The 15,916-nt window shown below is 43.7% G+C and overlaps 1 protein-coding gene across 5 annotated transcripts in view; it reads right to left on the bottom strand.

Annotated features, from left to right (window-relative positions):
* The window catches only part of LOC144719992 (protein Smaug homolog 1-like), a 63,155-nt gene extending 53,470 nt beyond the window's left edge, over positions 1-9,685 (bottom strand). For 4 of the 5 annotated variants that reach the window (XM_078596393.1, XM_078596388.1, XM_078596391.1 and 1 more), the window contains exons 1-2: positions 9,575-9,679; positions 6,477-7,453 (exon numbers count right to left, since the gene is read on the bottom strand). In XM_078596393.1, the coding sequence (XP_078452519.1) occupies positions 6,477-6,783 (307 nt within the window). In that variant the 5' untranslated portion in view covers positions 6,784-7,453; positions 9,575-9,679. Of the gene's footprint in view, positions 1-6,476; positions 7,454-9,574 lie in introns of all 5 variants that reach the window. The other variant, XM_078596389.1, reaches the window with a different exon arrangement.
* Positions 9,686-15,916: the final 6,231 nt, after the last annotated feature.

Here is a 15,916-nt window from a genome sequence, read left to right as displayed (position 1 = left end):
GTGACTTTACCGAAAAAAACTAAGCATATGGATCCCTGCAGTCACAAAAAACTTCAAATCTACCTTAAATAAATGTAAAGAAAATATATTGCTATTAAAAGTCAGCTATTTACACCCCAGGATGAAAGGTAGATTTTTGTTTACTGTTGATCGCAATACCAGCGCCTGAAGTAATATTTAATGTAACTTTAAAGGATAAATTCCTTCATTTACCAGCATGTACATGTGCATACAAGGGTACCATTAACACCCAGTATGAGAGGGTCATTGATTCAGCCTAAGCCAGGGGGACAGCTGGCCAGGAAAAAGTCTATTGATTCTTCATTAGGGTAGAACAGCAGCCTCTGTGCAAGCGAGTGAGATGTGTGTTACGAAAACACTGGGCGTGCACTCTCACCCGAACCCATGCAAATTGGGTGGACTGCACGGCCAAGGCCACAGTGAATTCTGGAGGCATACAACTCACGCAATGTTGGGTCAGTGGTCATGGAGAAAAAACTGTGACTGTACATTCAGCAACAAAGTCCCAACAAGCACATGGCAATACAATATGGAGGAACAACTTTGCTGCACAACATTAAGTGTCTACCAATGGTTAAAATTCCACATTTCTGTAAAAGAGCTCACTCTTTCCACTGTTGACGCTCCACACATTGCTACTCATTTTAATAACCCCAGCGATGTGATGACGATGGCTTGTGACTAGTTTTTGAAGCTATGATCTTCCCACAGCAAATGATTGACAATTTACTGTTTTTCAACATAAAAAAACAAAAATGTTGTCCGCTAACCTATTGGCTAGCTGGACCCATAATGCATTTTGTACAGTTTAAAAAGGAGTGACATGCTGAATGGACAACACGATAGAGGCAAGCACATCATTCCACGTGAGTCAAAAATTAAACTGCAAAATTGCTTTTGAGATATCTACACAGGGGCTTTCATGAATGCATGCATCAGTGTGGCCTTCCAAGCACTCGGAATATGACGTCACAAGTCAATGATTGAGTGAGGCTTAATTTCTCAATTTTACGGACCTACTTTTTAAAAGCAAATAATGAAACAGCTGGCAAACTTAGGGTGTGTTTATATATACCTATATATTGCACCGTAAATAAATAGGCTCCACATATTAAAGTGTCCACCGTGGTCTTGAATTAAATTAAGCGATCTTTTTCTTAAAACGGACATTTTTAAGTTGACAGGTTTTGTAGTTTTCTTACATGACACCATTGTAACACACCCATTTAGATGTATGTGAAATAAATTGGGACAATGAAACATCGGATTAAAACGAATTAACATGGAATACACTATTCCATTTCCTCATACTGCAGATGAGAAGAAAGTGATTAAGGAATGGGGAGGATTGAGGAAACAGGAGGATGGTGGCACAAGACAATGCCGTTAAGAGAGAATGCTGTCCTCAACGTATTCATGTGTGTGTGCAGGTAGCTTGTGCCCAAGGGGCAGAGCACAACATAATGACATCATGCTTTCATCATGATGCGTGATTTGCATGCGCTGATTACATAACACATTGCTTTACATGAACATAGTTGTCAAATATGCCACATTGAATCTTTGTTGTTTCAACGGCGGCAAGGAAGACTCCCAAATTTTAGCAGTGTCAAGCCAGCCAGATTCATAATTATAGCAGTGTTGCTCTTCTACTTGAAAGCATATGGCCAGTTTTTGCAAATGCAGAAATTATCAGGCAATAAGAGAAAACAAGAGTTCGGTAAATTGACTGGTGAGCATTCTGCGCATAAGGCTACATGGACACAAACATGTAAGGTAGGACCATGCTAAATTAAATCACGACGTTTCGGGCGCAACACAAGCGTCCTTTTTCAGGTGGGGACAACGTAGTTGCGCCCGAAACGTCGTGATTTAATTTAGTTGTTTTCATTTATTTTATTTTTTACCTACGTGACTTTACCGAAAAAACCAAAGAGTATGATTCCTTGCAGTCACGAACGCTTAAAATCTAGAATTAGGACCATGCTGTCTACCTGCATTCCAGCTGTGTAACCGATATCACAAATAAAATGCATACTACATAAATACCCTGCTCTGAGTGTAAAAACAGTTCACGACCATCTCTTAATGTAGGAATACCACATGAAGGGGTTGCAAGTCAAACCACGTGCCTGGCCACACGGAATCTCCAGTTCTGATGCTGACATAATTTTAGGCTGAGTTTATATAGGAAAGGCTCAAGTCAGCATTAGATATAAAGTGCCACTGTAGGGCATGGTCTAGAAATTAATATGGGTGACTGGGAATTTACAGAAGCGTGCTAATCACCATGGCATGAGCATGACACATACTTAGCCTGACTGACCTTGAGGGCAAGTGCTTTAGAGCACCTATTCGGACTGGCACAGCAAATTATAAAGTAGTGTAATCAGCACAACACCTAGTGTTGATGTTCACATACTGGATAATGTGCAAATCTGAGGTTGAGGCGAACGTTTGAGAGATTCGGCACAAATTCAGATAGTCATCCCTCGTTACACAGCAACTCAATATTCGGAATTTCGCCATAACGTAACGTATAAATTCGGGAACAATTTTGATCTACGTTTAATTCGCATTTATGGAATTTTTAATCTCTAAACTCAATTTTTTTTGGGGGGGGGCAGGGAAACAAAAAAATCCACAGTCTGTCATTCATCCTAGCGGGCATTTCAAGCGGCTCCAGGTCGTTTGTGAGGTGCACTGTTCACACTGTATTGGTTTCTGGCGCTCTTCGTGCCGTCGTCCAAGCTCGACTTTGTGTCAATCACGCCTCGTGCTGTACTGTGCAGGGTTTGTCCCCCTTTTAAACGTTTGTCAGTAAAAGTCAACACGTCTGGAAAGAGGCCATTAAGTGCAAGTGATAGCAAAAGTGCATAAAGAGTACGGTCCAGTATTTTTATTTCACAAGTTATTTTGAATATTATTATGAAGATTTTATAATACCATTATTAATATAAACGTGCTTATAAAAATGTTTCCTGCATTCTTAATTGTCATTTTGTTAGGTCTTTGGGCCGAAGTTTGTTACGGAGGAATGCATCCCTAATTAAATAATGGATATCAATGGGAAAATAGGGTTCGATAAACGGAATTTCGCTTTACGGACAACTTTTCAGGAATGTACCAGTTCCATAGAGGGATGTTTGTACAAATTGCCAATGCAATGCTCAACTTGGAATAGCAACACAATGCTCCCATCAGTACTCACCCAAATTTATGTTCTTAAATGTAAATGTATACCATTATTTGCTTACTCTTCAATGACTCAACTTCAAGTTTATTTTGTTTAACCAGGTGAGAACTCAAGTCCCATTTGCAAGTGGCCTGGGTAACCAAAATGACAAAAAGCAAAACAAATAAAGTACAGCAATGAAGCAAATAGAAATCATAACACAAAGTGACACATGAGAATTAAAAAATATTGCACGAACATTGATTAATGCACATAGCGGTCGATGGCAAACTACTTTCTTGAGCTGTGCAGGTCAGCGGTTGTATATCAAAGTCTTGTGTCAATACTTTGTTATATATTCACGAGCAGCTTTGCTCAAATGTTGTGCTTAAAAACCTAGCCATCTCCAACATTTTATATATAATGGAATGAGGAAATAATGAGAAACTACTTAAACCTGCATATAATTGTTTCCATCAACATTGACATATTACGTTTCTTAAAATCGGTCAACAATTGTGCCAAGCTGGCACAGGACACAATACTGACCGCAATTCCATGCAAGGGCTCAGGCTCAATTCCTGCTTGCAAAGTCCACATTTACAACTCACTGGAAGTTACAAGGGTCCTTCCAAAGTCAGCTATGGGATTCTTGCCTTTATAGTGCTTAAGTCAAAAGTCAAAGACTCTTTCTGCCACTAAAACAAGTGTGGGGCAGAGTTTGTGTAAATTATATATTCATGTCGGGGAGCAATCTCCTCATTGGACCACCACCGTTAACTTCTCAGAAAGAGGGGTTGGCATCTTCCCCCCCACACACCTCTTCCTGATGCTGAGGGGCATGAGTGTGATTAAGGAATATGGCTTATGCAGCTGCGATGGCTGTGTTGCTTACACAGTCGAAACCTCCCCCCGGCAGATAAAGAAGATATTCCAGCTGGCTATGACAGAATGGTAAGGCCATTCATTGTTACTTTTACCAGCATCCCATGGCCAAGAATGAGGAAGCTTACTGCAGGCTTTGCCTGGGAGGTTTGGAAAGCCGTTCTGCACTACAATGATGAACGGTGGTCTTGAGTTGTTGAGGTGTAAACTGCCTTGGTAGCCACAATTTGTAGCACCGCACCAATCACAAACCGTAAGGGAAAGAATGGTGACCCAATATCTGAGACACAAGATCAGGTCTGCAGATTTGCTGAGCATTTCTGCGAGGTCTTGGGGGAGGGAGAACCTTTCATCAACTCAAAACAACATTATTGGGCAAGGGAGGCCTGACCTACAAACATTGCAAAACCTCAAAGGTTGGAAAAAGTAGCCACCTCCCATACGCAGCTCTCTGTTGAGCAATCTGCCGAGGGTGTGCAAAAAGCAAACTGGAACCTGCGATCAAGTAAAGCACTGGGCAAGGATTACGTCCCAAGTGAATTGTGGCAATTTTTTGCAGGCTACCCTATATGACATAATTAACGGGTTGGCCCACCACTGAACATGTTCTGCATGCTTGAATATATATCCTGGTGTTCTCTCTTTCTAAGAATGTGGCATCTCCCTCCTTGGCATGCCAAGAAATATCTTGACAAGGACTATTCAACACCATCTTGTTAGATGATTGGTAATTTTGGTATTGGAGTGATGGATGAGAAAAAAAGTCGACTAAACTTCAAAACCAGCACGGACATGTTAGAGCCCAAATGGAGACATTTTTAATTACATTTATCGGAGTCTCATAGACAACCACCTAATTGTCAGATATCAAGAAAGCCAACACATGAAGTGATGTTGTTGCATCAGTGGTGGAAGTTCCAAATTCATTCTTGATTTGAAGCTTTCGCGACTGCAGGAATCTATACTCTTTGGTTCTTTCGGTAAAGTCACATAGGCATAAAAAAATAATTAAATTAAATCACGACGTTTCGAGCCCAACACAAGCGTCCGTCATCAGGTGATGATGACGGACGCTTGTGTTGCGCCCGAAACGTCGTGATTTATTTTATTTTTATACTGACGTGACTTTACTGAAAAGTTCCAAATTCATGTTTGAGGCTAAACTCTACACTCGATAATCAGTCGTTTTTTTATTTACCCCAGAAGGAAGATTGCCCGAGTCAGCCAGCAATAGGGGATTTAAACTCGAGGCCTTCCAACTGTCAGTGCAGCACTTTAATCACAGCAGCACCAAGGTAGATTGTTTTCAGGTTCTGTGGGAAATAAGGAAGTAAAGCAGTAAAGTGTACTGTCATGTCATGTGGGTGACCATCCTCCATGTGCACTAAGTTTGAATGTGAGTTTCGATTAGACAACAACATTTCGTAGAAAGTCATTGTCCACCACCGAATTACAAAAGCAACTTTCCTAAGCAGTATCATTTTTCAAAGATAATTTACTCTATGTTAATGTAGAACACAGTAATACGTTTACAGCTTATTGGCACCAGTTTATTGTGTTGACAGATAGTGTTACTTCTATAAAACCCTTCACCACTCCCAGGACAGCGAGTTATTTTGATATCCTCCATTTTATGAATATATATTATTTTAAAAAACATCTAAAATATATTCCAAATGTACTCTTGGCATTATACCATTGAATACAAAAAATTAATTTGAAGTCTTGCAGAGAAATGCATCCCTCTCTGGAGAACACACGTCATGTTTGTGAAGGAACTTCAATACATGATATTTCCATACTGGATAGCATACCCTTACATATCCTTAAATAGTGTTGTTAAAAAAGCAAATCACTCACAACTGAAATATATACCAAAAGCAATAAAAACAAACATAAATAGTATTGTTTGTGTAGGCATTGGTGACCAAGCCGAGAACATTCCATACACTTGTAGAAAAATGAACAATTCTCACACCTGAAATGTGTGATGGGTGGCGCTAATCTCCAATGGCTACCCCGAGTCAATGATGAAAACTACACATTTCCAATGCAGGGGCCAGTAACCCTATATAGAAAAGCCACAGTTTAATTTTCCCAAATCGTAACCGATTTTATTGACTTTGGAATAAAGATGTTCAACTACCAATGGGGTTTTCAACTACCTAACTTCAATTATGAGCCAACTAACAAACAATGCCACCCAGCCAGGTTAGACTTGACCACTGAGATTAAATTACAGATGACCTATATTCAAACCAATGATCGAACAGTGCTGGGTGTGTGCTTTTACACAAACATTATGCATCCCATAAGCCACCCAGCCAAACACTTTATATTCACAATTGGGAGTCACTGAATTTACCCAGGCAGGGACAGTGGGTGAGATTCTCACCTGGGTCGTTGGCCTCGCGCTCCAGGACACGTAGCTCAGCACTCTCTGACAGCGAATGATCCAGGCAGAGCTGCAGGAAGCGTGCCTGGGTGCGGCTCACGCGCTTGAGAAGTGCTAGCAGGGCCACCGTCTGCTCGCACTCGTTCCAGCCCTTGAACCATCCCGAGAGGACACCCACCTGGTCGCGAAACATAGTGCCGCCGCCGCCTGCCAGCATGGCCCCCCGCCGCTCCCCGGCGCTGGTGGCAAGATCGACCTGGGCGGGCGTGCACCTCACCGTGGCGTCATTGGCTGATCTCCTCTTCATGAGGGGATGCACACAAAGTTGGCCACACGGCAGCTGCAAGTGGACATAGGGCTCTCCGCCAGGTGAATTTCACTCGATTTAGCCGTCAAAGCAGGTAACGTCACGATGGAGCAATAGCCGACAGTTGGCGTCATTCATTAAATGGCCGTGGAGGATCGAGGCCCTGAAGCTAAAAACGACCCGAGGACACGTTGTCACCTGACGTTCACTAAACCACTTATGGTGTTTGCTTCAGCAGCCAAGCAAGGTTTTCCACCTCCCCCGGACATTTACGGATCACGACTATTAAAGGCATCGCACGAAGCAGCGTCACCACGATCACGCCAAGAATATCTTCACTGTTGACTCGTGGTGACAGCAGTACTATTTTGTTTAACACTTCTTAGTAATCAAGCTCGCTTATCTGAATTATGCACCTCAAAACCTTACCAATTTCAACAGAATGGGAATATATCAAGTGAATCGTGATCTCGTAATTCTATTTCCTCCTGACGTATTTTTTTGCGACTTTTGGAGTCAGGTCTTGCCTTGCGGTTCTGTGCGCTCTGCACTCAGCTGTGTTTGCAGGAGTCAGGTCTTGCCTTGCAATGCTTGTGCTCTATATTGGCTAACTTCACTGCCCCAAATCCTCGTCTCCGTTGACCTCCTGCACACCCATGCCTCCGGGGCTCTGTGTGTAACAAAACCACACAAACGTAGAGCTCAGTGTTGTATTTTTAGTCCTCATCTCATCTCACAAGAGGTGGAAATTCAGACCAAGAATTTGAGCTTTGTACAGTACTGATTATTTTGTCTGTACCCAAATGTTATTGTTTGATTGCAATATACAGTGGCCCGTTAAAGTATTAGAAAATGACAGGATTTTGTGCAGGCAATCATTAATTTTGTTTATTTATTGTGGTAGCATGTCTCAACACATATCACTTTTACTAATCGCAGTACTGCACTGAGTGTGAACGTGTGTTGTGACTGGAGCAATATGACCTTTGGTAGTTTATTTGTATATTTTACTGGACAAGCTGAAATTCAAATAGCATTCATACAGCATGACAATACAATTGCTCTATCGATGACCTGTGCAATCGGGTAATTATAAGGGTAGCATGAACGTTATTATTTTAACCATGTAAAAGAAATGCAGTCTTTGCGGGATAAGAAAAAAGGTTAGAAATGCAGATAGAAAAAAAAGTTTACAGAGAATGATAATGACTAAGAAGATTTATTCGTGTATTTTAATACAAGTATAATACTGCAAAACTACTGCAATGCAAAATAAGTACGTATTATATGTATGGATACAAAATAAAAGGCTGAAAACAGTATACAGTATAGCGTTATTTCTACCAATTCAGTATAACATTACGATGGAGTAATCAAGTTAACTGCATAAACGATATTATCAGTTATAAAACGAAACACATTGCAGTACTGTAATTATAAGACTATCATAAGCATGGCAAGAGAACACAGCCTTGTGTTAAATATATAACAAAGTACAGAGTGGCACTATAGTAGGCAGTGCATTGCGGTACTTGTACTGTTGTAATAAAACAAATCATACAATTTAACTGTGATTAGAACAGGTAACAATAAATGTATAAACAAACATAGTATGCATCATAATAAGAAAACTACTGCAATATAGTAACCACACTGAAAAAGACGCGTTCACCAGAGGGCAGTAAGATCCATTGTTGTACTATACTCCAAGCTCCGGCATCTATGCTCTCCACTCTTACCCAAATTCAGGAGTTGATTTGACAAAAAAGGCTGTGTACATGGATCATACGTAATTCAAATAACAAGGCTTAGGAAAACGCAAGTTTATTTTTTTCTTGCGTATGCCAAAATTTTCAGGAGCCCAAAGTCTGCTAGCCACAATTTCAGGAGTTCGTTCGTCTAGTTTTGCTGTTCCTCCCAATTAAAGGAGCGCAGATCCCAGCGGTTTACTACATGGTCCGTAGTTTATAATACGTAACAAAAACGATGTGTACATTATAATTCAAAAACCAAACGACGTGTTAGAGAAAGTAACAAGGCCAAACACTTGCACTACCTCGAAAACACGTGGATATGAACGTAAGCCAGCCTACGAACCCTCGTGAAGTCACAACCAAACAAAAATCCATACTCTCAAAAGTTTAAAACTCTGTCAGATGGCGTGACGACACTCGAGTGTGCATTTTATAATGACAACATTTTGTCCACACAAAAAAACCCCATTGAATAATAAACACACCAAGAACGGCGCTTTAAACTCCCGTGTGCGGGACGGGAGGCATAACCGAGGCGAGAAGAACCGTGCACAGTGGCAGCATTTGCGCTATGACTAGCCTCCTCCGCTAAAGTTAACGGACGCCGCTCCGCGGGTTCGCCTGCGGGATTCGATGCCGCTCTCCCGGTAGGGACGCCCAGGCAAACAGTGGGGGTGGGGGGGGAGCCCCGAGGCTCGAGCAGGCCGCGCCGGACAATTTCACTGAACTTGGTTGGGGGGCACAGCGGCCCTAGACGCTAACGACTTTCCTCTTTCAAACTCGGCTACGTCTCGGCAACACACAGCAACTCCCTAGCACCTAACTGATCAGCGACTGTTCGATTTTGTGTATTTATTCGAATATAAATTCCCTTCGATTGCATCTTAAATCATGCGTTACGCGTCGCACTGCGATTACCGCACCACCGCACGACGATTATTTGGTAACCGGGTCCCTCTCTCCAGCACGAACTACAGAGCATTACCACGTCAATAACTCGTAATTAATTGTAAATGTAATAATAACCATAATAATACCATCGCTTGCCTTGCGTTGGCGGGAGCCCCGTGCATACGGCCGGAGCAGCCGCGGCGCGATCCCGTTATGGGACTGGGAATGGCACCGCCTCCCAGAGAGCACGATACCAAAGTGCACCCACAAATCCAGACAACACGCCCATCGGCATCTTCACAAGGTGCACCCCAGAGGTCCACACGACACGCCCATCGGCATGCTCACAAGGTGCACACCAACCGCCATTCGCCACTAATAATTGCATAAATTAGCATAATTTCCGATAATTACGCATTTTCCCAATCTTCATTTAAACATTTTTCCTCAATATTCTTAGGTTTTTTCGGTAAAGTCACATGACTTTACCGAAAAAACCTTGCAGTCACGAAAACTTCAAATCTAGAATTTTTCCTCAATCTTCATTTAATTTTTATATACAACAGCGGTGACGTCTCCACGGCGCCTGTGCCAGACTATGTGCACGTTAAGGCCACGTGAAGTGTCGAACGCCCGCTGGCAGGAGGTCACGGGACAGACCCAGCAGGTGCCATGGGTCGACTGACTGAGATGACTGACCGATGCACCACCTGTGCCCGCTACTGTGCTGCAACTTGCTGTGTTTTAGCCACCCGGCGCTCCGCTCGTTGTTGTGAGCGTCGCTCCTCTGCCCTCCGCTGTTGCTGTAGGGCGACTGCCTCTGACTGCCCAGTAGCCTGCTTTACGAGCCTCCTCTTGACACCGCTGGTACCAGTTATCGGCAAGTCCACTCAGCTCCACATCCTCCTGTACCACATCACTTAATCCCCTTCTCTAGCCCGTGCCTTGCCTGTTTAGGCATACGTTGGCTGGGCATGCGGGCTACTTGACCCAGCCAACTTAGCCTTGCCTGCTGTAGGAGCTCACCGATGGGACTTTGTCCAGATCTTTCAAGGAGTACGTGAGTTGCTGACACAATCCAGCCTCGTTAAACCCAGGATGGATCGTAGGCAGGCCAACCTAAATATTTCGAACAGGCGAAGATATTCAATTAGGGGGGTCCACGTTTTGCAAGCACAAAAAAGAGATGGCATGACCGTGGCCGAAAAGACCCGAAGCTTCGTGTGGAGCGACAGACACAGCGTTACGAAGCCGATGAAAAGATAATGCCGCTCGACTGATTCGGAGTGAGACCTCTGCTATAAAACCGAAGCCGGTTATGAGCACACTATCCAGGTATGCAAAACTCTCCACTCTCTCCACAACTGCCCCATCACCAATTGGGAGTTGTGGGTGGAGTGTTTGATGGCACAAACTATCCAGGCAGGTGCTGAGTTTTAGTGGGGTTGCTGGTAAGGCCTCACCTCTTAGTGGCATGCTCCAGGTTCAGCAGCAGCGCCTCTAACTCCTCATTTAATTTTTATATACAACAGCGGTGACGTCTCCACGGCGCCTGTGCCAGACTATGTGCACGTTAAGGCCACGTGAAGTGTCGAACGCCCGCTGGCAGGAGGTCACGGGACAGACCCAGCAGGTGCCATGGGTCGACTGACTGAGATGACTGACCGATGCACCACCTGTGCCCGCTACTGTGCTGCAACTTGCTGTGTTTTAGCCACCCGGCGCTCCGCTCGTTGTTGTGAGCGTCGCTCCTCTGCCCTCCGCTGTTGCTGTAGGGCGACTGCCTCTGACTGCCCAGTAGCCTGCTTTACGAGCCTCCTCTTGACACCGCTGGTACCAGTTATCGGCAAGTCCACTCAGCTCCACATCCTCCTGTACCACATCACTTAATCCCCTTCTCTAGCCCGTGCCTTGCCTGTTTAGGCATACGTTGGCTGGGCATGCGGGCTACTTGACCCAGCCAACTTAGCCTTGCCTGCTGTAGGAGCTCACCGATGGGACTTTGTCCAGATCTTTCAAGGAGTACGTGAGTTGCTGACACAATCCAGCCTCGTTAAACCCAGGATGGATCGTAGGCAGGCCAACCTAAATATTTCGAACAGGCGAAGATATTCCATTAGGGGGGTCCACGTTTTGCAAGCACAAAAAAGAGATGGCATGACCGTGGCCGAAAAGACCCGAAGCTTCGTGTGGAGCGACAGACACAGCGTTACGAAGCCGATGAAAAGATAATGCCGCTCGACTGATTCGGAGTGAGACCTCTGCTATAAAACCGGAGCCGGTTATGAGCACACTATCCAGGTATGCAAAACTCTCCACTCTCTCCACAACTGCCCCATCACCAATTGGGAGTTGTGGGTGGAGTGTTTGATGGCACAAACTATCCAGGCAGGTGCTGAGTTTTAGTGGGGTTGCTGGTAAGGCCTCACCTCTTAGTGGCATGCTCCAGGTTCAGCAGCAGCGCCTCTAACTCCTCTGAGTGAGTAGCAATCACCAGATCATCAGCATACATAACATGGTGAACCAATAGGGAGCCATCCCTTGACCACCAGATGGAAATTCCTCCAGTACAGCTATCGAAGACTTCACGAACTACGTGGTCGAAATAAATGTTAAATAATTTGGGAGCCAGTGGACAACCCTGTCGCACCCCAAGGTGAACAGGGAATGGCTCCAACTCCCGGCCATGTAGTTTTACCCGGGCCTGCCCACCATCATAAAGGTCCTTCCTTCATGATTGTAAGGAGAGTCAGGGACTCCGAAAGCACGAAGAACAACTCAGAACCCAGGCCTACTGATGGCATCATAGGCCTTGACCAGGTCAATAAAGCATAGATGTAGTCCTATTGGAATTCTCTACACCTCTGCTGCAGTAAACGGGCAGAAAATATATTATCTGTGCAGGACCGCCCTTTCCTAATACAACATTGAGGCTCCGCAAGTCTCTCCTCAGCGTGGCTGGAAAGGCAACGTGGAATAATCCTTTCCAGGACCTTTCCCGGCACACTGAGCAGGGAGATGTCCCTATAGTTGTTACAGTCTGTGCGGTCCCCCTTCTTAAAGAAGTGGTCCCCCTTCTTAAAGAGGGGGACCACCAGGGCATCCTTCCAATCCTGCGGAACCCGTCCACTGGTCTCAGACTCTGGATCGCCTTCTGTTCTTCCTCAACAGATGGCACTTCAGCCAGCCACTCACAGAGGGTGATTACTTCTTCAATCACACACCCACCAGAAAGTTCACAAAGTGCACCCAATATGCAGAATGATAAGCGGACTGGACGATTTACAAAGAGCACTCAGGAAGCAATGGCCGGAAACCCCGGAGATGCGCCCAAACTCGAGCGGTGTAAAGATTCATCATCTCCACCCCCTCCCCTGCAAATCCCAGGCGATTCAATGGATTGCCACGATTCAAGATCACACATCAATTAAGTAACCAATTAATTCCATGCCTCCATTTTATCATCTCGTTTGTATTTCTCTCATTTTTTTCTTTCTCATTTATACAGTTTTTTTGTTGCCTTAGCCTAAAAGTAATATTGCTATTGCATTCCCATATACTTTCAATTAATAGAAAAAACATGTATTTTTACAAGCATGATTCAATGCATGTATTAATATTAAATGCAAATCTATTTTCAATTGGAGATATATGAGGTATATACAAAGCAGTTGAACATGTTCAACGGCATATTACGTTTGTATGTATGTGTGCATGTAGTTGAACTTATTTTGCACCGTATGTAGCCAACCGTGCGGGAACATAGTATAATGATTACTTGATGTCACTGTAGTTGACAATATGTTAACTTGTTAAATCCATTATCTCCATATCGGGCAAAACTGCAGTATCACAAATAATGTTTTACAATATAGCACATTGCAGTATGTATTTTTGTTTGGTTTTCACTTTGACACTAGCACATAAGACATGGTCACGAGGTCTTGTGATGGATCAATCTGCATTGTGAAAATGTTTGGTTGACTGATGGTCATTCGCCTTTCCAGCTACAGAAAAGTTCCGTCCAGTATTAAGACACAGAAAAATACCGCACAGTATTGGCTTATAATACGTTTAGATAATTTATTCAGAGCTGAATATGAAAATGCTCTGTTTGTTATAGTATGATCAACTGTTTAAAATGTATTACAGTACATACATGACATAATTTGCAAATACATTTGTGTTCATTCCCTTATCCCAAGTTAAACACTTCTACGGTCTAGAAAAATACAGACTGACTCTATTTAAGTAAACAGTAGGTCTCATAAAGAAGCAGATAATACATCTCAATGTGTTTGCAACTGTGTAAAAGAAGTGTATTTTATTGGCCGCATTCACTCAACTCTGAACTATTTGCTTAAGTCACCCCCTTGTGGAGTTTTCAGGTATCCACCCTGTACAGAGGGTGGTGCAGATGTCTTGTGACCTCCCCGCCACTCTAATTTAATGATCTAAAACGTAATATTTTTAAAGAAAGGTTTATTTAAAAGAGAAGTGAATATGCAAAGGGAAAACAATATTCGGGGTCAAATAATTGGGGGTTACAAAACGTCTGAACCACCCTGTACAGTATTCGGCTCTAGTTTAAAAGGTTAGAAATATTACAGCATTGACAACGTTATGAGTATATGAAATTGTGAACAGCTTTTACACGGTGTGTCATCAATAATCCGACATACATTATGAAAATATTAAATAAACGATGTGGTTATTAATTATGGGGTTTATACTAATAAACCCTATTGTTACACCTTTGTCTCACTCGTGCTGATATTTACACATCGCACGAAGGTAATCAAGGCTGAGTTGATCTAGGGGATTCCCAGGACCTGTGCATATATTCGTCACCGACCTTAGCTGTGAGTCGGAATCGAACTTGTATCGCCCCAGACCACACCGCATAATAACCACTCACTGTCGAACGCACTAATCACTACAGAGCACGCAATACACTATAGACCAAACAAAGATCCCTCGTATAGTCTTAACAGACTGTAGGGGCAAGTGCTGTTAGCGAGCACCTATAAAGGCCGGCACGGCACACGAGGGGGTGGGTGGCCAACACCACGCCCGACCGCCTTTGCCTCCCTAGCGGCTATGTTTACACATCGCACCAGGTACTCATTTGAGGCTGAATCGACCTAGGGGAGGCCCATGACCGGTTCAGATAATCGTCACTGGTGTTCGCCGTGAGTGGCAATCGAACCCGGGTCGCCAGGTTCGTAACGCAGCGCTCTAACCGCTACACTACCGCTCCCCACCAAACAACACACTATAGAACACACCACACACTCACATATCACGCCACTCACTGTAGATCACACTCAACTCAATGTAGACTGCTCACGATAGGCCAGAGGTGTGGACTCGAGTCATGTGACTTGGACTCGAGTCAGACTCGAGTCATGAATTTGATGACTTGCGACTCGACTTGGACTTGCATAACAATGACTTTGTCCCACCTATGAGATGTGGACTCGAGTCATGTGACTTGGACTCGAGTCAGACTCGAGTCATGAATTTGATGACTTGCGACTCGACTTGGACTTGCATAACAATGACTTTGTCCCACCTATGAGATGTGGACTCGAGTCATGTGACTTGGACTCGAGTCAGACTCGAGTCATGAATTTGATGACTTGCGACTCGACTTGGACTTGCATAACAATGACTTTGTCCCACCTCTGCGATAGGCTACACAATGTATTCACTATAGACATAAATGTCGAGTAGGTCCAATTTTCTGCGATACAATGTGCCTTGGTGCGTCATTCATTTTAGGGTTGCGGAATTGCTTTCTGAGATTTCAGATCTCAATTCTGCAGATCGATTCCAAGCTCAAAATCTATGGCACCTGGAATCGATGTGTTGTTGCATTTCAGCTCGAGGCGTCTCGTTTCTGTTACGTGGGATGTCGTTGCATCACTGTGGTCTCATGCATAGAATCGCATTGCATCTGTACCGCGTTTATTATGACTGCAGTAACTGTCAGATTTAATTTCACACTGTGGTTGGAAAACATGCGTGCCAATATTCAGGAAGTTGACAAAGATAGCATGATTAAAATTACAATGGAATTATCGTACACAAACTTACATTACATACTGTTTTATTTCCAGGTTTGTGTTTATTATAATATATTACGGGAATTATACAAATGAATAAATATCGGATTCCGTAACGCTTTCCGGGCTATTTAATTACTCCATTACGCGCAGTGATATTACAGGACACAACTGGAAAACATGACGTGGCATGTTTACCGATGACAATTATTGTAGACGAGCCGGGGCCGCGAAGATGAAAGAGACAGATGAGCGCAGGCTGGAGTGATTTTGGAAAACTGAACTTTCGTGTTTGCGCTGGACGTGTGCTCGACGTGTGCAAAGGAAGTCTCGATTTTTCAATGGGATCTCAATCGTATCCCAAGAGACACCAAACCTGCCAAATTTCGTTGGGATCTAGCATTTATCTTTCACGCTAAG

This window comes from Lampetra planeri, chromosome 7 (assembly GCF_965212315.1).
Source record: "Lampetra planeri chromosome 7, kcLamPlan1.2.h2, whole genome shotgun sequence".
Taxonomy (NCBI): domain Eukaryota; kingdom Metazoa; phylum Chordata; class Hyperoartia; order Petromyzontiformes; family Petromyzontidae; genus Lampetra; species Lampetra planeri.
This window is presented reverse-complemented; position numbering and strand designations above follow the sequence as displayed.